At 38.1% G+C, this 22,585-nt stretch overlaps 2 protein-coding genes across 5 annotated transcripts in view; one reads left to right on the top strand and one right to left on the bottom strand.

The window, feature by feature from the left end:
• The window catches only part of PPFIBP2 (PPFIB scaffold protein 2), a 108,991-nt gene extending 98,124 nt beyond the window's left edge, over positions 1-10,867 (top strand). Inside the window, exons 20-31 of the mRNA XM_075502092.1 lie at positions 1,518-1,550; positions 2,120-2,258; positions 2,930-3,058; positions 3,634-3,784; positions 3,965-4,076; positions 4,581-4,669; positions 5,605-5,727; positions 6,416-6,541; positions 7,380-7,568; positions 7,969-8,139; positions 9,744-9,809; positions 10,509-10,867. Coding sequence (XP_075358207.1) covers positions 1,518-1,550; positions 2,120-2,258; positions 2,930-3,058; positions 3,634-3,784; positions 3,965-4,076; positions 4,581-4,669; positions 5,605-5,727; positions 6,416-6,541; positions 7,380-7,568; positions 7,969-8,139; positions 9,744-9,809; positions 10,509-10,580 — 1,400 coding nt within the window. The 3' untranslated portion in view covers positions 10,581-10,867. The remainder of the gene's footprint in view (positions 1-1,517; positions 1,551-2,119; positions 2,259-2,929; positions 3,059-3,633; positions 3,785-3,964; positions 4,077-4,580; positions 4,670-5,604; positions 5,728-6,415; positions 6,542-7,379; positions 7,569-7,968; positions 8,140-9,743; positions 9,810-10,508) is intronic.
• Positions 1-22,585, bottom strand: part of CYB5R2 (cytochrome b5 reductase 2) — a 38,725-nt gene that overhangs the window by 14,683 nt on the left and 1,457 nt on the right. Inside the window, exons 3-10 of one of the 4 annotated variants that reach the window (XM_075502090.1) lie at positions 22,510-22,582; positions 20,274-20,380; positions 19,103-19,232; positions 17,532-17,615; positions 16,918-17,003; positions 15,982-16,081; positions 13,983-14,180; positions 264-1,872 (exon numbers count right to left, since the gene is read on the bottom strand). In XM_075502090.1, coding sequence (XP_075358205.1) covers positions 14,008-14,180; positions 15,982-16,081; positions 16,918-17,003; positions 17,532-17,615; positions 19,103-19,232; positions 20,274-20,380; positions 22,510-22,582 — 753 coding nt within the window. In that variant the 3' untranslated portion in view covers positions 264-1,872; positions 13,983-14,007. Of the gene's footprint in view, positions 1-263; positions 1,873-2,125; positions 2,250-13,981; positions 14,181-15,981; positions 16,082-16,917; positions 17,004-17,531; positions 17,616-19,102; positions 19,233-20,273; positions 20,381-22,509; positions 22,583-22,585 lie in introns of those variants that run through there. The other 3 variants (XM_075502088.1, XM_075502089.1, XM_075502091.1) reach the window with 3 other exon arrangements.

A 22,585-nucleotide genomic window follows, 5' to 3' on the forward strand; every position in this document is an offset into this window, starting at 1 on the left:
GATTCAGATAGGGAAAGTTCTACTTCTTTTTTTAACAATGTACTGAAAATATGCCACATTGGCTCACTGGAGAGTAAAGAATGGTTTTAAGTTAGAGCATTCTTTTCTGTTGCACTTGATAATTTGCTGACATCATTGATAGCATAAGCAATGAAGAGACACTGTTTTGAAGATTGTGGGGAGAACATTCTGAAAGTCAACAAATCTGTAACTAAAAATTGGAACTTTCAGAGATGCAGACATATTGACAATACAAATAAGCAGTATTTTTTCCAGACATGCTTCCAATGCTCCCCTGAGCTTGCTGATCCGTTTTCTTAAGAAACAAGCAAGCAAACAAAAATGCACAGCCAAATTACATCCTCAATACTTTTAAAAAATGTACGCTAGATTGGTGTATTAAACCAAACAAACCCATCCCTTGCCATCCCACTGCATTTTAGTGTGTGAAACTTTACAATACAGCTAGCACTAACACACGCATTTCAGGCAAAAATCCTAGTATCAGCACTATTGGTTGCCATAGCTTGTGGGGGACCCACAAGTGAAAAATTAACCTGCTAGATGCAGAAAAACATCAGTGGATTTTGAAAATACAAGTATATTGTTATTCCACAACCATAGCCACATGTGGAAGCCTGTATTAATTTCTTTCCAGTGACATCTTAAGCGTAGATTTATTGACAAGAAGTATTAATAATGAGGCACAAAACCAGGTATTTGTCAAGGACTGAAGAGCTTGGGAGCTTAGGCACAAGAGTATCCCTTGTGATTTGGAGGTGTTCCTATGCTTTAAAAATTGTGGTGGGTTTTTTGTTTAGTTGGGGTTTTGGGGGGGTTTTTTTGGTTTTAAGGCCTCATGGTCCTAAAAGCTGGTAGGGTACAGTAGTTTCAAGATTTCAAAAAGTTGTGGGTTGTTTAGGTTTTTTTTAAAGAGTTTTTCTATGATTGCAACATTGTAGGCAATGCATGAGCCATGCTATTACCTCCTTAACTGCAGGATTATCCAAGCATGGGTGATCTTGTAAAGGAAAAATGTTCTTTTTCTAGAAACAAGCAATTACTCCTTAAATACACTGAATTAACAGATTTTTTTTTTAATGCAGGTTTGTTTGTTTCTCGCATGTGCAGTAAACTCATTATACCTCCAATTCTATATTTCAGAGGAATTTTATATCATCTTAGACGTTGCCTCATTTCAGATGTTCTGCAGGCTTTATGGAGCTCTGTAGTATATGCTTAATGTGTTAAAATTGTCTAAGAACAGTTAAAAAAAAAAAAAAACACAACAGATAAATGATCATCCCTATCTATTTAAGATGACCTGTACAGAATTCTTGGGGCTTGTGCACATCAATGCATATTCACTTTCATGTCAAACATAACTGCTGCTTTTCTTTTTGTTTCTGCTTTTAATGCTTAGCTTACTTCTTTGCTCTTCTGTAACTTTATTTTGCTGGTGTTTTATATTTTCTTTGCTTCTTCATCTGGCTTTCTGCTTCTTGGGATGACCGAAGATCGCATCAGGAGTGTCAGTGCACCAGTGCTAGGTACTGTATCCAAACAAGATGCAACTTTAACGTGAATTTTGCTGCTTACTTTGTTCCTTTTCTTTTTCTCTCCCTTTCTCTTCTCTGTGAAATACTAATACCAAGTGGGCCATCCAGATTGAATTCCTTAAGTGCAGTACTGAAATGAAGTAACAGCTTTTGCTGTATGGCATTTGGATGGGATTTTTTAAGATACTTATTCCTTGTTTCATTCTGTTTTCACTGAAGTCAACAGAAAAATTCCCATGGATTTTGATGGAGGAGTTTTGGTATTAAGAATAGGTAGGGAAAGAGTCTGAAGAGTCTGTTTCAGCCTGACGACCTTGAATGTATTTAAATACAAATGACTGAAATAAAACATTGGGTAAAATAGTATTGTATTATTCTCTTTTTTGCATCAAATGTACAGCTACTATTTTTTTCACCTTCTGAGCACGGTATTTTTAATACAAGAACAACTTTATAGATATCTTTACTGTTTTATTAGGTTCTGCATTTAAACATTAGTCTCCCAGATAATGACTTTGTTAATTAGTATAAAATGTAATATATTACTGTTCTTAACCCAGGAGAAACAGAGAATGTGGATGGTACAGTAGTGCCGGATGACCTTTCACATCTTTCTTCGGGAACAGATTCAGGTCCACAATCTCCATTGTCTCCAGAAAGCAGAAAGAGTCCAAAAGGGATCAAGAAAATCTGGGGAAAGTAAGATTTGTTTTGTTGTGGTTTTAGTTCCCTGTCAAAGCATTTTGGCTGAGAATTAATGCAGTTCTCAGCAAAAGCTACACTATCTACAGCAAGAATGAAGTAAAATTCAGGAAAAGGAGAGAAAGCAGCTCTGTGATTGCATGGGTGTGTCTCTTTTGTGTACACATGGGTGTAGAAAAATGGATGGTAGTGTTCACAGTGTCATGCTGTTGGAAGAAATAATACACTCTGCTGTCTTACTATAATGCTAATAATTTAGAATGCCAACAGTTTCATTAGCTATGACAAATTAAATGAGAGCAAGTTGTTCATTACAGAAGCCATCAGGTAAAAAATGAGAGAAAATAGAAGAAACAAAAAGTAGGGGGACTGAGTTTTACTGTTTGCTTTGTCTGCTTCAGGACAGTAGACACTTACGAATCTGGCCTCCAGTGTGGATTATTACTTGGGTTGAAGGGTTATGTCTGCTCTGCAGAGTTTTATTTCTTTCCTCACAGTTAGGTCTAGACAGTGTTTGCCTGGAACTTCTTCAGCTACCACTTGAAATTAGATGTTTGTGGTTTACAGGAAGATGAATACAGCTTCTAGTTGTCGTTATAGTTTCCATACGAAACAAATGTTCTCTGTTGCAAGCTAATAGTACTATCTTGGCACTCTTGTCTTGAAAGAATAAGAAGAACTCAATCAGGTAACTTCCCTGCAGACGATCTGGGTTTGGCAGAGTTTCGAAGAGGTGGTCTCCGTGCAACAGCTGGACCTCGGTTATCCAGATCAAAGGAAACCAAAGGCCAGAAAAGGTAATGGTTCCTCCTTTACCTGCACAGCATATTACGCAGTATTGTTAAATGTGCTGAACGGCCAAACAAACCCTCCTTTTGTGAAATAAGTTTTTCCCAACATAATTCATTACACGTGGAATTCCACAACAACTGGAAAGGATTTTTCTGGTAGGAAATGTATCCTGAGTAGCTCGCCTAGCTGCACTCCTTCAACTGCAGGTTGCAGCACTAGCTGTTTGTTGGAGTGTCAAAAATTTCACCTTGTTAAAGAACAAGAAATCTTGTCATCATCTCATGTGAGAATATCTGCAAAGTGATGAGGATTCAGCAATTCCCTTTTCCCTCTTTTCAAACAGAAAATGGGAAATTCTTATTCTCCAGCCACCCTCCCTGCCCCAGCTGTTCATGAGTTGAGGCTGGGCACTCAGATTAGCAGGACATATATGCAAGAATGGCTGTTGGCTTTTATTACTGCACAGAACAAAGCACACTAAAGCATACACTGTAGTACTGCCTCTGGCACTTGATGAGCTTTCTGATAATAACCATAATTCTTTCCTTTAAGTGTTTCAAACATTTCTTGTACTTTTCAGTGACTACAATGCTCCGTTTGCTCAGTGGAGCACTGAAAGAGTTTGTAACTGGCTTGAGGACTTTGGTCTCGGTCAGTACGTCATTTTTGCACGGCAGTGGGTGACTTCAGGCCATACACTGTTAACTGCAACACCTCAGGACATGGAAAAGGTAATAATCTGTAACTGTTTCTCTCAAGCAACCATACATGTTGATTCTGTACAACCAGGCCCCTTCAAACAGTTGGTAGTTCTACCTTTCTGAAATATGTAGTATCCATTTTTGTAGATATGTAATTAGATGAAAAGAGCCAGAGGCAAGGCAAACTATTTGTTAATTGTTATTTTGCAGGAAATGGGAATAAAGCATCCACTGCACAGGAAGAAATTAGTTTTGGCCATTAAATCAATAAATGCAAAACAAGAGGAGAAGTCTGCACAACTCGATCATATTTGGGTGACACGTAAGTGTTTGAACTATCATGGAATTCTTTGGAAAGGAACTTCCCCCACCCCTATGGATGGGCTACCTGATATATGTTCGTTTAAGCAGTTACCAAACATCTTTTTAAGAGCACTAAGTTTCAACATAGTAAAATTTTCCATAGAATGAGGATTTTTATGTTTTTCTTGACATCCAAATATACAGCTATCCAGTGTGATCTTCCAAGGGGAGCTCTGTCATTCAGATTGCAGGGAAGTAAATAGGGATGGGGAGTTCAATCTAGCAAGAGCTACATTATGCTGCAGAAGGTATGTGCTCAGTCACACACTGTATGTAAAATATCATGGGGTATTGTGGACAAAGCTGTTTGATGGGAATTGCTTTTAGGCTTCTGGTAAGAGACTGTCCTTTGGAAAGGTAAACAGGTAGAATGAGCTACCTGAATGCCTCAGAAGAAGCCAGCCCTGACAAGAAGGAGAGGAGGGCTTTGTTCTCACGTACACCACTGTTCTTATATCTGCAGGATGGCTTGATGATATTGGTTTACCTCAGTACAAAGACCAGTTTCATGAATCCAGAGTTGATGGGAGAATGTTGCAGTACTTAACTGTGGTAAGCTAAAATCCTTTTTCCTCAGTTTAACCAAATTTAACTTCAGAAGAGCAAAGAATTTTACAATTTTCCTTTGAATGTGAGCAGTTAAACAATTTTTTGCAAGACAGAAATAGTGCCAGTAGTAACTCATGTTACTGGCATGAGTGCATGATTACTATTAATAAGGTAGATAAAATAAGTCATAGGATATGTTATAGCTAACTTCTGCAAAGTCTTTCTTTCAATATCATATAGTACACCACGATTAACGGTAAAATGACCTATTTTGCATGCAGCTTCTGGAGCGTCGTGTTCTCCACACCAAGTTAGCATCAATATTCAGTAAAGATAAGCAGTAAATCCAGTAATTTGTACAGCTCCAACCATGTTAGCAGCAAACCATGCACTACACGTGCCATTGTTTTCTTAGTTTCCCTGCCCTGGTTTGGATAATTAACTACTTGTTTTTGTTAACTGTGCTATGAAAAAAATGCCTAATTTAGCTGTTACCAAAAGTACAGCCTTGTCTATGCTGCTTAAGGAGCCTTTGTTATAGGAGCATGGTCCTTACTGTTCCATGGTTAGGTGCGTGTTGCTAGCTGCAGTGATCCTACCCACTACAGGATCTTAGATCAGAAACAGTCCAAATATTTTTAAAACTGTCTATGAGCCTGGATTTTACTTAATAGGCTACAAGCTCTTCTTCATTTTTTATAGCCAGGTCTTGCTATGGTGCAATGTTTAAAAAAAAAAAAAAAAAAAAGCCACAACAACAACCTCCAAAACCCCCACCCTAAAAAAACCTCTTGAAAATATAAACTTTTATATTTTATATAACCATGGTTACTGTGGTTTATATAAAACTACATAGCAAGCTTAAAATCTTTCTTCCTGGGGAAAGTACCTGGTTTGGTATGTATTCTGTGCCACTTAAAAGGCTCTCTCCTCTACAGAATGACCTTCTTTTTCTGAAAGTCACCAGTCAGCTGCATCATCTGAGTATTAAATGTGCTATTCGTGTGCTGCATGTCAACAGTTTTAACCCCCACTGTCTACGCAGGAGACCAGTTGAGGAGGTAAAAGAATGTTTAAGTAATTTAATTTAAACAAGCACTAATCACTTGATTCCAGCCAAAGGGGATAGCAAGTTAGCAGCGTACAATGATACAGTAGAATCGCTGCTACTAGGGAATGCCTCTAAAGCAGTAGATATGCTGCTTTCCACCTCTGCGATGTAACATGTACTCACCCATAATAAAAATCTACTCACTCCTTATGTGCTTGAACTACTTATTAGTTGAGTCTCATGCACTTCCCTTTAGAAATTTTCTTAGTTTAAAGAAGTTAATTCAACTTCTGAGAGAATAATTTGAATGTTTTTTCTTGCCTAATTTTTAACTCTCAAGGACTGTAAGGTTTTTGCCTTACCTGGGCAGTATAGCTTATTCTCTTAGTACTAAAACCAGACAATACTACTTGTTCTCAAAATGCTCCCTTTTTTACACCCAGCATCTGTAGTCTCTATTATTATACTGCTCGATGCAGTATATGGGGTTTCATCTGTACTAGCCTATGCCTGCTATCTCATCAGAGGATGTTTGAAAGAGGCCTTGAACAGAAACAATACCTTAGAATCAGGGAAAAAATACTGCTATTCAAGGAAGAGGAGGAACGATGTTTTTATCTGAACTGAGGATACATATTGTGAACATGCAGTGACAATGCAAGCTATATGGTCATCATCATTTCTGGTTACTTTAACAGAATAACGTTTCGCCTTCTGAAGTAGTTCAGTGGTCCAATCACAGAGTGATGGAATGGCTCAGATCAGTCGATCTGGCAGAATATGCACCAAACCTTCGAGGAAGCGGAGTGCATGGTGGCCTGATTGTAAGAATTTGTTTTAACATTTTACTACATATCTAATAAAAATTGACAGACTGTAATGTAAAACATCTTTTATCTGGTGTTTGTCAAGCAGGAGGAAACAAATACATCTGCAAAATGACAGCAGGATCAGGCCTTCTAAAGAGCATCTGATCCATGCATCTTAATTTTACAAAGGAAAACTAAAATAAAAAAGGAACTGCTAAAACATTTTTTATAACCAAAGCTGAGCTGTGCATGAGTGTTTAACAGCAGTACGTAAAAAAAAAAAAAAAACAACCACTGTACCCTGGGAAAGTTACTTATTGATAAGGCATCATTGAGTGTTTCTTTGAGTGTTTTTAATAGAATTCTGAGCCACAGTAAATAACTGTCCTGAAATCTCAGCAGTCTTGCCAGCAATCAGGAATGACATTTTTTTTTAATTCAAAACATTCAGAACTATTTGCAGCTTAGTCAAGTCAGAGTTCTGAAGTACCCTGATTCTAGTGCCGTAGAATTTTTGCAGAAATGAAACAGAAGAAATTGTGCTAAGATTAAATTTATACTCTGAGCAGAAAATTCTGAAAACAAATTTGTTCAATCCAAACAAATGTAAGGTTTTATGATAAATATAAATAAGTATTTGCCTGATCATGCTCTGCATTTCTTAGTGCCTACTTTCACTGATTTCCCATTCAAACCCTAGCGAGTATCATATCGCGAGTGAGTTATAAAAGGTCTAATGTAGATAGAGCAAGCTTAGTAAGAATGAGAAATCTCTCTGATAAGCACTGTAATGGTTTGCTATTGCAAATATTTAACCATATTTAAAAATAAATATTCTGCCATTTTTTAATAGATTCTCGAGCCTCGCTTCAATGGTGATACACTGGCAATGCTGCTGAATATTCCACCTCAAAAGACCCTACTGCGACGCCACCTAACAACCAATTTTAACGTATTAATTGGACCAGAGGTACAACAAGAAAAAAGAGAAATAACGGAGTCAACGGCATACACGCCTCTGACCACCACTGCCAAAGTTCGGGTATGTACTGCTTTCCAAAAGGAGATATTTCAGAATTTGACTTCCACTCCCCTGTCTTATAAAGAAAATAAGGGACAAACATGGGCAGGGAGAGGTCAGTTCCAGAAGGAGCATTACAGTTTCCTTAATTCTAGATACCAAAGCATTTAATTTGTGTCTGTTTAAATCAGCTTCTGAAATAAGCATGCAATCCCTTCTATCTTTTCTTAGAAGGAATACTAGCTAAATATATTTAAAATCAACTGTAACTCCCGATTTGAAAACAATTAAATTTATTTAGTTCAGAATCTACGTACTTTAAGGACTAGGGTATAGCAGTAAATCAAAAAGGAGAGAATTTTCAATGTTTAAAGGACAACCTTATTTTTCTTATTTAAAACTTGTCGTCTTCTTATTTTAGCCAAAGAAACTTGGATTTTCACATTTTGGAAACTTAAGAAAAAAGAAATTTGATGAATCAACAGACTACATTTGTCCTATGGATACAAACCCAGCTGCTGTGAATGGTACTCAGAAAAACTATGGTGGATACAAAGGACTTAGCCCATTCACTGATAGGGAACTGGATCAGGTGGGACAGACAGAGTGATGCCATTCTCATCTCATCCTCTCCATGCATTCCAAAGCTTGCAAATAACCAAATGTTAGCATATAACAAAGTATTTGCTACATTCGCATGAACTCATTGAGAAAGTACTGGCTATGGACACTGGAAAGAGTTCTATACTAAGGATGTCAGGTTAATTTTTTTAATCAACACAATAATAAACTCATCCATCTTCAAGCCCTTTTTCAGGAATATAACACCTTTACACTACGAAGATCAATGTATTTTGACAATTAAGGTGGAGGTTGCAGTAAACACGAGATTTTTGTACTTCTAGCTTTCATAATCTGAGTATGGCACACTACTTTTTTCATTATCTTTATGGGTGGTTTTTAATCCAATAAATTTATTTGGACTAATTTGTACAAAGCTATCAAGTTATATATTAAAGTACAACTGGATTGTATATTTTTAACAGTTGTTAATCAAAGAATCCAACTGAATTTTTCTTTCGTTATGTACCGTGGGGAGTAGTTCTGCTTAGACAGTATATGTGAAAACAATGCATCAATAATGAACAAGATTATTAATAAACCAATACTTAAATAATTCACTTCTGTTATGTAGTAGTGAACTTGTGAATGAAACTGTCTTGACATCATACAGACAAATGATGAAGACTGAAAACCATCAAATTTCATTCAACTTTGCTGTTGTGTAAAGGGATGTAAACCCTGAAAAATGGAGCTCCTGGAGGCTTGTGTGAACTTTGGCAACACACAAGAGCCAGCGGCAACTAGGGTAAACTGTCCTATCTCCAGTGATCTTAAGTGAGATAAAACCACTTTAAGCCTAATAAGAGAATGGTCACAAAATTCAAAAGACTAACTGTGAAAGTCATTTCTCCATTTGCATGGTTTACTGCATCTAACATCTCATTTGTGTTCATCATCTAACTATTGTCTTTTTCAATGTACACCTTAGCAAAAGAAAGTACTGCTCCTAAGTAGGGACAACAGCACATCCTGACTACAGTTTAGTATGGATGTCCACTTGCACAGTTAAGAATTGCAAGTGAATGCATTAACTTTGAGCCGACAGCTTACACTATGCCATTGTTCAAGTGTTACAAAAATACTGGATTTTTCTCTAGGAGCATGGTCCTTCAATTAAGCATGGATTCTGAGCATGTGGTCATGCCGTGAAATCTCAATGCCTGATAACTAGAACTGATAACCTTTTTATATAGGAATAGGCAGGACTGTATCATGAAGGACTCTTACCGCTTGCCTGTGGAAGAAGACTACCAGAAGTATAAGTGTTACACCATCTAGAAAATATTACTCTTCACTGATAATATCAGTTAAGCTTTTTCTTTTCTTGTGTGAATTACAGCTCAAGTTTCATGGAATCAATCTTCCTTAATCAGGATTCACTCCTCCTATTGTTAAATGCGTTTTCACATACCTTATAGCATGGAGGCATTTTTGTTAATGAGCAGAAACCGGAGCTTTTAAATGTACCACAACTTCAGTTGCCCAGGCACAGATACCTCCCAAAGATGCATGTAGAGTGAATAAAATTGCACATACTGTCTGATTTGAACTAGTTCCTGAATACTTTTACAGATGGAACATTCAGAAGGAACAGTAATGCAAATAGGGGCTCTTTCTCAAGACATAAACCATCTTACGGTATGTACTGATTTCACTCTTGTTTTAAAGTCACAAATGTATTCTGCTAGAATTCAGTGAAAGTTGGTCATTGCTGCTGGTAGTTAGGAGTATGTGGGTCATTATTCTTGTTAAATACCTCTTTATAGCCTGGTTGTGCATTCACAGTCAAAAAAACCCCTGCTTTTAAATCACACTAGAAATTGAGTTTCATTTAGGCCTATTTTAGTTTTCATGAACTCTATCTCTTTGACCCAATGACAGATATTCATCCCCTTAAATGAAAACAATTCTTCAAAGATTTTGCAAGTAACCACCATCAAATGCCTCGGTCAGAGCCAAGTCTAGCAAAGAGGTACAGACTTGAAAATTTACATGAGCTAAAACTCCATGGAAAACAAACAAAAATCACTGCATTAACTCCTGACTCCATAGCAGCTAATTAAAAGAAGAAGAAGAAAAAAAAAGTTGACTAAAAGTTGACTGAAAGGTATAATGAAGAATTACATAACATAGCCGAGTCACATGCCACACACACAATCTTTGTGAGAACTTCCTCAAGCAAATAAGAGTTTATTTAAAGCTGCATTCAAGAAATTCCTTTTAATTTTATGTGGCTCTAACTCCCTCTGTTGTGAATCCAATCTCATTACAGTCAGATTTCTTTAACTACAGGCCTCTAACTGAATATGCTTACTCATTCGCATCTTGTTTTTTCAGACGATGCTAAGCCAAGATGAAATGCTGAATGACAGCAGATTTTTAACACCTACCTTTGAAGACTGGAGATGATGTTTCAGCATGACGAAGAACACTAATACCTCATGCCTGTCCAGAGGGGTGGCCAGGAGAAGCTTAATGCTGTGGTGCAGAAAAGCTTTACCTCTTTTCTGCCAATGAGACTTACCACATCATAGCATTTAATATTGTCAATGTAGCAACACATTACAGGTAACTCTCCTCCATGCTGTTTTCCATATTTCATTATGTGAAATAGGTGTTGAGAGAGAAGTGGTACTCGTATCCAGAGTCTGGAAAGCCAAGACTGGCAACACGTTTTACCCTTTTATTCAGTCATCTTTTACATGGTATGTTTATGTACTCTTATATGAAAGATCTTTTGTAATTTTTTATTTTTATAATTAACTTGTAATGCAGGAATCATTAATACTCTATTTTACCATGTGGACTAATGAGAGCCACCTAGAAATTCAGATGGACGCTGGTGAGTGCAGTGGTAATGGCTCGCTAACTACTACTGCAGTCTTGCTAGAGACTGTTTCCCATAAAAGGATTTTAATCTCTCATCCCTTCCATTAGCACATGTCCTGCCCTCTTTTTATCTAAGTGCGTGCCATGTAGAATGGGAAGAATGGAACATAATACTATCCATCAAGCCCTTGCTTTTATAAGGAGGATGACAATCAGGATGGCATGTTCACAAATCTTTACCTAACTCAAAAAGATGCTGAACAACTACAGCAGGAAATGTAACTTTGAGACTACAAGAAAAACTGATGGACTCAAAAGCTGGTGCTTCATTTAAAGTGATTTTTTTAATCATGTGATTTTTACGTGTGTACTGAGATGTTAACTATCAAGGAGCAATCACAACACTTAACTAATGTAAAATGTAACTTTAAGAATGGTGTTTGCCGTACTCTATAGGGTAAGCGCAACAGAATTTCCAGAATGATCCATTGTTTGGTTTTAAATGACAGTTCTTTAACTAGAACTATTGAATGGGCTCTTTCTGTACACTGACATTTTGTCTAAAATGGCTAGTACTGACACACATGTGAAAGCATCAGGATGCTCATAAGCCTTCGGAACAGCTAAAATGGTTCAGACAAATTTTTCTGAGCTCCATGCCTGGTTGGTCTGAAACACAGTACAGGCTCTCAGGATGACAGGGATGGTAATAAGCCTATTTTCTTTCTGTAGTTATACCTAATTAAACATATAGCTGCAAACAGCCCTAAGGACTGGAGATTGCAGTAGACACACTTTTGGAATGTTTGCATGAGAACTGGTGATGTTGTAAACAATATTGCTGTTCACTTTCAGTTCTCTTTTCATTCCGGCTACAGATAGATTTTCATAGAATACTTTATTTAGCAATAGGAGACAAACATTACTGCTCTGTGATGTGTAAAATGTGACTAAGGAGCATCAGGCATGTACCATAATAAAACAAATTTTTGTTTCTTTAAAACACCTGACAAAATAGATATGTTGCTATTCTACTGAGCTAGGCAGGACTGCAGCACTGTAACCGAGGGAAGTGTGGCCTCTCACTGCTTCGAGAGTGAAAGTGTCTCCTTTACAGCAGCAATTACTTGTGGCATCTGTTGACATGGGCCTCTCATGTATTAATAAGGTATTAACAAGATATCTTAGTAAATAGGGAAATGCCAGAAAAGAAATCTACTCAGTTGTAAAGAAAAGACTTAGTATGTATATGGATGGATTGCATTACTCTCTCCTTGCTGGCTGCGGGGTGTTGGCTGACATATTAATACAGCCTGAGGGCAGGTCACTCCCAGCCACAACCTCCCAAATAAAGGGGAAATCTCAGGTACTGTCCAGAGTATGCAGCAAGGGCTCTTCGAGAGCCATCAGTGGCACTTTTTAAAGGTGACCTATCCTAGTCCTCACTCCATGAGCCTCTCATGACAGACCCTGTGCTGTACGGTCAGATTTTTAGAAGCTAAACACATAATTTTATTGTCCAAAATGATAAAACCAAGGCAAATTTTTTTTCAATCACTGAACAAAGAAATGATAATGGAAAATCCAAAGGAATAAGAAGCCAGTCTACACATCAGCAAACTAAAAATGCTTAATAAAAGGTATGAAACATACCAGTCAAGTACATCTCTAATCTGGCAATGCAATCAACACTAGTGACCAGATCATGTACTACAGGCATTTGAAATACTTTGTCAGTTTAATTAGCCAGTAGACTTATTACAGCACTACAAATAGGATAAGCTGCTCCAACAGAGGCAGCCTTAATATCCCTGGGATATTCCAAGCAGATTTTCAGATTTCAATGATGTATTTATAACTCAGTGTGTGTTGTTGTGCTAACTTGGCTGTGAATAGTCAGTCTACAAAATTATTGATTTTTTTTTTAATATATATATATATAGTAAGAAATCCTAATTAGCATAACACAGGCATAAATGCTTATTTTTTGACTGTTATGAATAAATTCTGAATGTTCCTCCATCTCTTGCTGACTGTGGAATGATTCTAACACAAATACACGTGGTTGATCTCTCATCAGGGACAGAATCACAGTCTGAATCTGTGTGTCTGTCTTTGCGTTGTTGCTACAAATGTAAAAGGAACATGCAGTACTTCAGGCACTGAAGACTAAGAATTAAATGCTAGGTGGTAGAAACGCTGAGATGAGGCGTGAGCTGAGTTTAAGATCAACTCAGTATAGCTTACAATAGGAAGTAAGAAGCCATGTTTTCTCTTAAGCAAAGGAAATGTCTGAAACTGCCAAAAAAGCAAGCACTACACTTAGAGAATGACATTCAAATGATGTAACATCACTGGATAGCTATGTCTGTATACGCAGCCCAGAACTTCTATATCTAGTTGGCAGTGATTGCTTAGCTAATGCTGTTAGAAGACAGCATGATGGAATCCTCCTGAATAAATTTCACACTAATGAGAATTTCTGTTACAGTGATAAGCAATTTGCATATTACCCAAATTCTGTTCACTCTTTCAATAGCATACTGTGATTTCTTTCTTAGTACCTGGTAAAGGGCTGTAAATCAGCATTAAAAAAAGACTGTTCTTCGTACTCCCCTTCCCCAGGATGCACTAAATGAATTACCTATAAAGCACAGTCAAATAATCCTAGTCCAGTTTTATAGCCCTCTCCCAAATTCCATACCCATGTTAACAAACAAGTGGTTTTATCTCTGTCCTACCTCTCCGATTACACTTAATTTTTTTTTCTCAGAATTAACATTTCATACTAAATTAAGAGGTTAGACTAAGAGACTTCTACACAATTCAAGATGATCTCTCAACTTCTTGGTATTAAAACACACAGAGGTAATTATGAAGTTATAAACCACAGAAATTACATTAAGCAGTTAAAAAACACACAAAAGAAATACTGCACAGTTACATACCAGCTGTTCCTGTAGGAAAATATGCAGTACTTACAAAAAGGTATCAGATGATGTCAGTGTTAATAAGAAAATATACTGCTCTTAGGATAGCCAAGTTTGTCCAGGTTGGGCTGACATGCAAACTGAATCATAGGTGGTGGCCCACACATGAGAATGAGTGTCTCACTGCCAGGGGAAGGGAGGTGGGTTTTAATCATGTCTGCAGTGATGAAGCCAGAACTGTACTTCCAATCTGAAACAAAGAAATTAAACTATTAATTTGAATCTCTGTACAGTCTGAAGCCTTTTTAAACTGCATATGTTGTACCCACAAAGCAGCTGAAGAATCAGCAAAGTTATGCCACCATCACTCCAAGCCAAGAGAGGGTTAAATCTCTCACTGAGCTCAAACCTAGCAGTCCCCTTTGACAGGGACAACAAGCGTGTGGGTAACAAGGATCTGGTTTATAAGACATGAAAGTGTGTGAATAAATGATAGATTTAAAAGAAATTAGACAGCAGGCAGGAATAAACAGGAAGAGTAAATCAGCTTTTCCAGTGAAGAGAGGTTACCCAGGGGCAGCTGTGCAGGGAGAGGTATTGAGACCTGTGCCATGCAACACATTTTAAAAAAAAAAACCACAACCTGGAAAAGAGATCGAGTAGTGAGGTGACAAAGTCTGATGATGACAAAAGTTCTGCTGTGTAGTTAAGTGATGAGAGAAAAAAAAAAGAGGAAAGAAATGCTAAATGATTTCAAGCTATAATATTATTGAATGCATCTGCCATTTAAAGTGAGCCAAGTAGGAAAAATAATCCTGCCTTCAGATATAAAACTATGTGCTTTAAGCTCATTTATCAGCAGCAAGATATTGGGGTAATGAAAACAGCAGCAGTCAAAAGGCATATGAAATGTTAAGAAGTATTAGGAAAGGAAAAGGGAACATCACATCAAATTAAAAATACAGTTTGCCTGTATCTTGACTACTGCTGTTCAGTTCTGATCTGCTCAGCTCAAAAACGGACATAGCAGAGCTGGAAAAGGTTGACAGAACAAGGATGAGCAAAGGTATGTAGTCACTGCTATATGGGGAAGACCAGCAATCGTCAGTATAGAAGAGATGGGGCAGCAGGAGTGATGGATAGATGTCTGTAAAATTAGTAACATGAAGACCTATTCACACTCTCTTCTGATACAAGAGTTAAGGGGCAAATGCAAACCAGAGGAAGTCGTTCTTCTCACAAAAGTGCTAATCCTATGGAACCACTAACGGAGTGCCAAAAAGCTCACACAGGCTCCAAAAGAGACACCCTAAGTTCATACAGAAGTAGTCCCCTGAGGGTTAGTATATCTATAGATATTTGGCTCAGAAATGAGAACTCTTCTCTGGACATCTACTCATGGCTATTGCTGACAACAGGTACAGAACTTTGATCTCAGTCTGGCTCTTATGTCTGTTAAATAAAAGCTCAGATCACTTACAACATCAGTGAATATGAATACCCAAGTTTCAAAGGAGATTCAGTAGAGTTCAACCTCTCCCTCCATTTCTAATTCAGTGCTACATCAGCCTACAGTTAATGCCTTAATCTATACACATGGTAGCTCTGTTTTACCAGAATCTGATCTAGAGCTGCTGCAAGACAAAGACGTGCATGTACTGTCTACATGTATTAAGCAATTTAATGCCAACAAAATGCTAACATAACCTGATTCAGGAGATAGCCCAAAACAGAGCTGTAACTTTTGCTGAGAAGTCCAAGAAACTGGCACATCCTGAAATACATCAAAAGATCCACTCAGTAACATGTGTCTCACCCAACAGGAGTTAATTAGTGGTTCACACTTTCTAAGGCCCACCTGGTTTAGAACAGTTTTCAAACAGGTGTTGTGGTAAGACTTGTTTCTGAGGGGTTGGGGGATGTCTTTGTTGTTTAAAATAGTGTAAGACAAGAAGAATTGATGTTATACTAATCACCCCTTGAACAAGAGTGAAATCTGACCATTGTAATGTGACGAGCAAAGGCATTTCCAGTGTGTACCAGTAGCCTACCTTGTGGAGGTCTGTCCAGTGTATACCAAAGCGTGAACTGATCAGGATGCCTCTTAGCAATGTCTTCTAGCTCAGCTCTCAGTAATATATCTTTTTCTGTCTGCAAAATGAGACTGCTGTTTAACTCCAAACCATCTCAAGATGTCCTCTTAATGTGAGCTCATCTGGCATTCAACAAGATAAATGCAATGATAACTCATTCAAGAAAGTGACTTCCTCCTCCCCTTGCATGATAGGCTATTATCATTACAGGCTTCTGTAAATTCAGATTAACAACAAACTATGAGAGTTCATAGACACCTAAACACTGTCTTAAAGATGGCAATCTGAACAACTTTTTAATCCAGGCTAAAATCACAATTAGCTGGATTTCTCTCTGACCCTGGCAAATACAGCCCTGTACCAGCATGGTGAAGGTTAACTGTAGAAACAGATTAACAGAACAAAATGTTGTTTCCTTGAAATCAGTGAAGGAATAAAATGAGTAGAGGCATAAGGATCTGTTCACACTATTTATTCCCTAATATAGGAATTAGGGAGTATAAGTGAAACTATGAGGAGCCATCTTCAAAACAAATAAAAGATCATGGGAACTATGACAGCACCATACAGTATTTAGAAAGGGCCTTATGGCTAATTTTTTTTATTCAGTTTCTCCTCCTTAAATCATTTTAACCCAAGACAATCGACTAAGAACTTACTTAATAACCATTTCCTGCTCCTCCCTATACTGATCATTTTTAAATGTGCTATCTCGGATAATACGTTCTTATAAATGGTTGGGTGAAAATACAAACCCAAAGACAATGGAAGAGTATGAAACATGCAGAGCAGTATTTTCTCCAGGGGTCAATGTCCCATCAGTTCAAAAAGCTCAGAGGCCAGCAAAAAAAGTACGTCATTACAGAAGGAAAACAGATGAGTTAGTATACTCACCTGATTAGCAAAAAGAAGGTAACATTTTGTGGAGTCCTTGGGATCATTTGTGATATGACGGATCAGCTGCAACATAGGAGTTATTCCTGATAAAAAACAAAGCAGTTAAAAAACAGGCGTTTCTTTCAACCCACGCAAGGCTGCAGTTTCAATATTAATGCTGCCTTCCTTCAGTCTTCAGCGGGCGCTTAGTTTGCACAGGGCTACATACCTCTCAATTTCTAATCCATGCCAAATGCAGAGGTTGGGGGTTTCTATTATTACAAAACATTTCAAAACAAAGACAAAACCACAATACTTGTATCTGGGGCTCTTCTCTTCAGCATTCTCTATCACATACAGTAATTTTACCCTCAAGACATTCTCCTAAAATATTTTTTGTCGTTGAGACTGAAGCTCAGAGAGGTGAAGTCACTCCTCTGAGGTCAAGACTAAAACTCTGAAGCTGCTAGCTCCCAGGACTGAGCTCAAGCCACTGGAAAGCCTCAGTGTCACCAAACACTCATACAGGTCGAAGTGTTCTGCTACTGAAGTACAGTGTTTGATACTCCTCACACACATCCATAAAGATGTCTTCATTCTCTAGACATTCCGTATGATGAGAATAGCTTTACCTGTTCCTCCAGCTATCATCCCAAGATGCTTTGCAAACTTTTTCTCTGCTTCAGACTTCTTATGAGGCTTGATAAGAAAGGTACCTAGGAGAAACATTCAAAACCTGTAGGTACATTAACTCCTAAATGAACATGGATACAACTTCCATGGGAATAAATTTCTACAGCCTACCAATTAATTGGGACAGATCTTCTGGAAATGCTAAATGGTCTCAGCACAGCATTGAGCACAAAGAGTAGAAACCTCTTTCTAAACTCCAATCCTAGCTTTGAACAACTGATTTACTCCTTCCCTACTACCCAACATAATTTATAATAAACTCAAGGATTCCCACATCGCTGCCTAGAACACAACTCGGCAACTGTGAATGTTAGTGGCAGCTAAAGGTAACCACAGCCCCTACTACAAAGAAGCAGGTTTCTTAGGCCATCTTCATCATCCTCACTTGCACCATGGATCTAGCCATTTGTGTGTGTCCTCATCCAATGGAGTTGTATTAAACCAGCATCAAGCAAAAACCCCTGCAAAGGTTAGAATCAGGAATGTTGGAGCCTTGCATACTTTTATCATCAAGCACTTTATTATTGTAATTCATTTGCAGTTAATGAGATCCCCATGACACCTGCAGTCAGCTAGGTAACTACCTTCTAGTATCCTGTGATGAGAAGACTTTGCCAATTTCTGCTCCACACCTGGGGATACCATTGCTTCAGAACTGTCACAAAACCAGACAGTTTGTAATTGAATTAATTTTCAAGGACCAAGCCAAGTGAAAAGCCCATGAAAAGTATCTTACATGAAAAGCACTTGACATATTCCAATCATCTTTTAAGAGATCTGTAACTAGTAACAAGCTTTCCTAGCTACTACTCTTTATAGCAGCCAAAGCAGAGCAGAAAGGAACGTTTGTCAAACATGCATCACTCATTTCCTCTGATATAACGGATTCATCAGTATATTACTCATCATAAAAGGTCATGATCCAGAGAAGCGCTAAGCTCTTATCCCCCCTGAAGTAGGAGTTAAGTGCACAGTCCCTCTCAGTCAAGATCAAAGCAAAATCTTTCACTTGCATCTTGAAAGAGGATTACTTCTCTGAACTTAACTTCCTCCCAGTCAACTCAGACCTGGTTTAATCATGAAACAGAGCTGGCTCACCCTCACTGGGTTATTCAGTAACAACGCTGAGATTCTCAGAGGGCATTGTAGGCCACAACCTCCCTTGCTTAAGAAGCATCTGGAACATCTCTCTCCATATATAGAGCTGAGGTACTATTTCCAGTGCAGCCTTCTCAGTAATATAATGCAACAGCAATTTTTTCAGATTTAATTATATGGTCCCAGGAGTGAGACAACAACCATTCCTCACACAAAGTAAACACAAAGTAGTCTTTCTCATCATATCAACTCTGATTGATAGGCTGTTGGTCAAGACCAGGAAAGGTGGATTTTCTCTCTTCCACCTTTTAAAAAAGATTTTCTACAAAGTTGTCAAGTTTTATAAAACACCTCTGAAAAATAACCAATACAAGTTCCTCCCTTTTGTGCTCCCACCTTCATGTCACAGTACCTGCCCCCTTATAAACAAGGAGCCCATTTGGCCCTCTGAAGTCAATAATATCTCCAGTCTTCATTTTGTCTAGGTACTGGGACATCTTCCCACCTTCTGGAAACTTGGGATTCACATTTTTGTGGTAGACCTGTAAAAACAATAATTTGTATGATATCAACTACTAGCTTTCCTGCAGACAATATTACAAACTGTAGAACACAATATTGCAGGTCTGAAGTTTAGCATCTGAGAAAGAAATTGAGACAATTCTTTGCTCTCAGTTTTCTGTTGTGCCTTGCAACAGGAAGTAGCCAAAATAAGTAAAATGCTCTCTCATGCACATGTTCCTATGCTCTCTACAAACAGCCAGGCTAATAGGAATAGGTGGCAGGCAGATTATGTACTGGTGCCCTCATTTCACTATCGCTCCAGCAAGAACCTTATGTTACCCCATTTTTGTAATCCCTCCTTCTGAAAATAGCATTGCTGCATCTTTTCTTTTTAAGACTTTCCCAGAGGCTTCAGCCACAGGACAGCTTTCTTACCTTTCAAAGCACGTAATAAGTGCTAAGTAGTTAATAACAATTTACTGTGCTTGTAACACAAAGAACAGAGCACGCAAAAAAAGCCCAGATTTTTACCTAAGGACAAACTCCATTGTAGAAAAGGATTAGAAAATCCAGAAGTCCTGGGATCAAATCATCCTGCATTCCTTAGCTTAAAGGATTTCCCTTGTTTCTCTATCCCATTGTCTTAATCAATAAACACATTAGCACAACTTCTGACACTTACAGAGGTATAACTGCGATCTCTTTAGCATCACCAAAGACAGCAGTTCTTATTGACTTGTTTCCTACTTACAGCTATTAGCAGTAAGTACTAGTAGCAGTGTAGGCAGCTTGAGGGAGAGTGATCACTATTCATGCATTGCCAAATAAAAGATATAGCAGTACTGCTAAGGAAGTGATTCCCTTCTCCATCTTCCCTACCTCTGCTATCTCTCAGTGACATATAGCAGATACAGAGGATACAACTTACTATTCAAGGATAATGTGAAATGAGTTGTTTGCCATGCAGACATCCTATTTGAAAGAAGATCAGTCAAAGTAAACTCTCTGTTCACTAAAATCAAGTACTTTCCTTCCTTCCAGTTAGCAATTTATCTATATTAAAGGAAACCAAAATTTACCTTTATAATTAAATCAACATAACCTTTTGTCATGTCACTGGAAACTGGGGTATAGGCTCGAATCACCAGATTACCATCGATTTTTGCAGAAAGGTAAACATGTTGGCCTAGGGAGAAAAAAATTACAATCTGATTATTTATTTTTTCATCCCCAGTTTCAAACTTTTCTCGGGCCTGGAGGACAAGACAAGAGAGAAAAAGCAGGTATTGTAACCCGTTAAACACAAGCAATGATGGAGAAAATCTTTATCATATAAATGCTGTATAAAACATCTAGTATCTTTTCTTTTTTCAGCAGAAGTTTCTGGAGCACGGGATAACTGAGGAAAGCTGGTACGTTACAGAATCAAGGATAAGATACCAGGAAAGCAGGAAACTTATAGTAAAATAGCGATATAGAAAGTTTGTCGCTCATTCTCAAATGCTTTCTATATTTTAGGTTCTACTATTCTCATATTCATTTATGAAGTGAAAGTAAGGATACACCGGTTCACATAGGCAAAGAAATAAGCATTACGGTTTAATAGCGGCAATCTCTCAGAGCAAACTTCCCAGAGATTCTGCATCAAGAACAAAGCCTTGGGCCATATTCCTTCTCCATAACTCCTGCCTCTGTAACGCTGCGGCTTCCACAGCTTTGGAAGCTGCTGTCCACAGAGAGCTCTTTGGCCAACCTAATGCTCCAAGAGGCAGACTCTAAAAGGCACCCATTTCTTTCTGCTGATTAAAAGAACTGAAACTCCTTGCCAGGAGTAGTCTTCTCAGCCAGACAGCACTAATCTAGAGAGTTGTATGGAAAAACAAAAAGCAGGAACAGTTCTGGCAGAAAACACTTTATATTTAGCAAAATGATTGTAGTAAAAAGTAGAAGGCAGGAATCTCCCAGGAAGTAATATGGCCCATGCGGTTTCAGGATCTTATTCCTAAATTCTTAAGAATAAAGTTCAGATAAACAGAAGCACTGCAGGGAACATCTCAATTCGTTTATAATTTGTCTAGTTAACGTGGACAGTTCAATTACACTTTCCTATACAAGCCAGAAGAGAATGTGGGGAAAGAATGCTGCCCTTGACAAGCAATATGCAAGAAAGACCTGCACACAGCATGGAAGGAGAAAGACCTTGACACTTGCCATACAGCAAGGGAAACTGCAAAACATAGTGCCCCCCTTCCTTCTTCTTCCCCAGCTTTATATACTGAGCATGACGGCATATGGTATGGAATAGCCCTTTGGTCAGTTTGGATCAACTGTCCTGGCTCTGTCCCCTCCCAACTTCTTGTGCACCTGGCAGAGCATGGGAAGCTGAAAAGTCCTTGACCAGTGCAGCAACAACTAAAACATCTCTGTATTATCAACACTGTTTTCAGCACAAATCCATTATCAGCACATTATCAGCATTTCAGCACAAATCCATTATCAACACTGTTTTCAGCACAAATCCAGCAAAATAAAAAGAAAATTAACTCTATCTCAGCTGAAACCAGGACAATAGTACAGCACAAACAGGGCTACATCTGCAGATCAGAAAGGGAGACCTTCCCCTACATAGATTACCATTAATTCAAGGTCCAAGGTTCAATGCCATCAGTTTTGCAGGGTACAGGAAAGAAGACTGTGCTAATCCTAGTCTGAAATGAACTTCATGCTACAGAAAGCAAGACAAATTTGTACACATATGTATGTAAATCAAATGTAAGTGCATGCACAGAAAAGGCTCTGAATATTGCAGCATCTTCTATATACAGTAGTGGTATTTTCCCCTTTGTTCTGCACAGAATAGTTACAAGCTTCCCAGTCAGAAGAGTTGTTCTCTTTCTCATCTGCAAGGGTGACTGTATTCGTCAAAAGCAGCTAGGGCAGGTGACAATAAACTGAGGGCACCAGATGGAAGTAGAATGCAAATAAGAAATATGAAAAAGCTTTGACAGATACCATTCTTGCTTATATCCTGACTGGTGGTGAATTTCAACAGACTCGGTTCAGTTTCACTGTTCTTGTTCTAAACACCACCACACAATTTAAGGCAAGCAGAACAAAGCACACACAAAAGATCAGAAATACAACCCTTTGGGAAATCTGACATTTCTCTCTGACACAGCAGCATTCAGATGCAGCTTTTAACTCCTTGCTTTGCTGAGCATTACATTCCCAAACAGTCATAAGTCACAGAGCTATGAGTACAGTTATAAATCCTAAAAACAGAAATACATGTAATGAAGTGTTTTCACTACTTACCTACAGGTAATCCTAATATATGATCTGGTGAAGGTAGCCCAAACCGGAATTTCTTAGTATCGTGACTGATTTCCTA

Source organism: Mycteria americana, chromosome 5 (genome assembly GCF_035582795.1).
Source record: "Mycteria americana isolate JAX WOST 10 ecotype Jacksonville Zoo and Gardens chromosome 5, USCA_MyAme_1.0, whole genome shotgun sequence".
Classification (NCBI taxonomy): Eukaryota; Metazoa; Chordata; class Aves; order Ciconiiformes; family Ciconiidae; genus Mycteria; species Mycteria americana.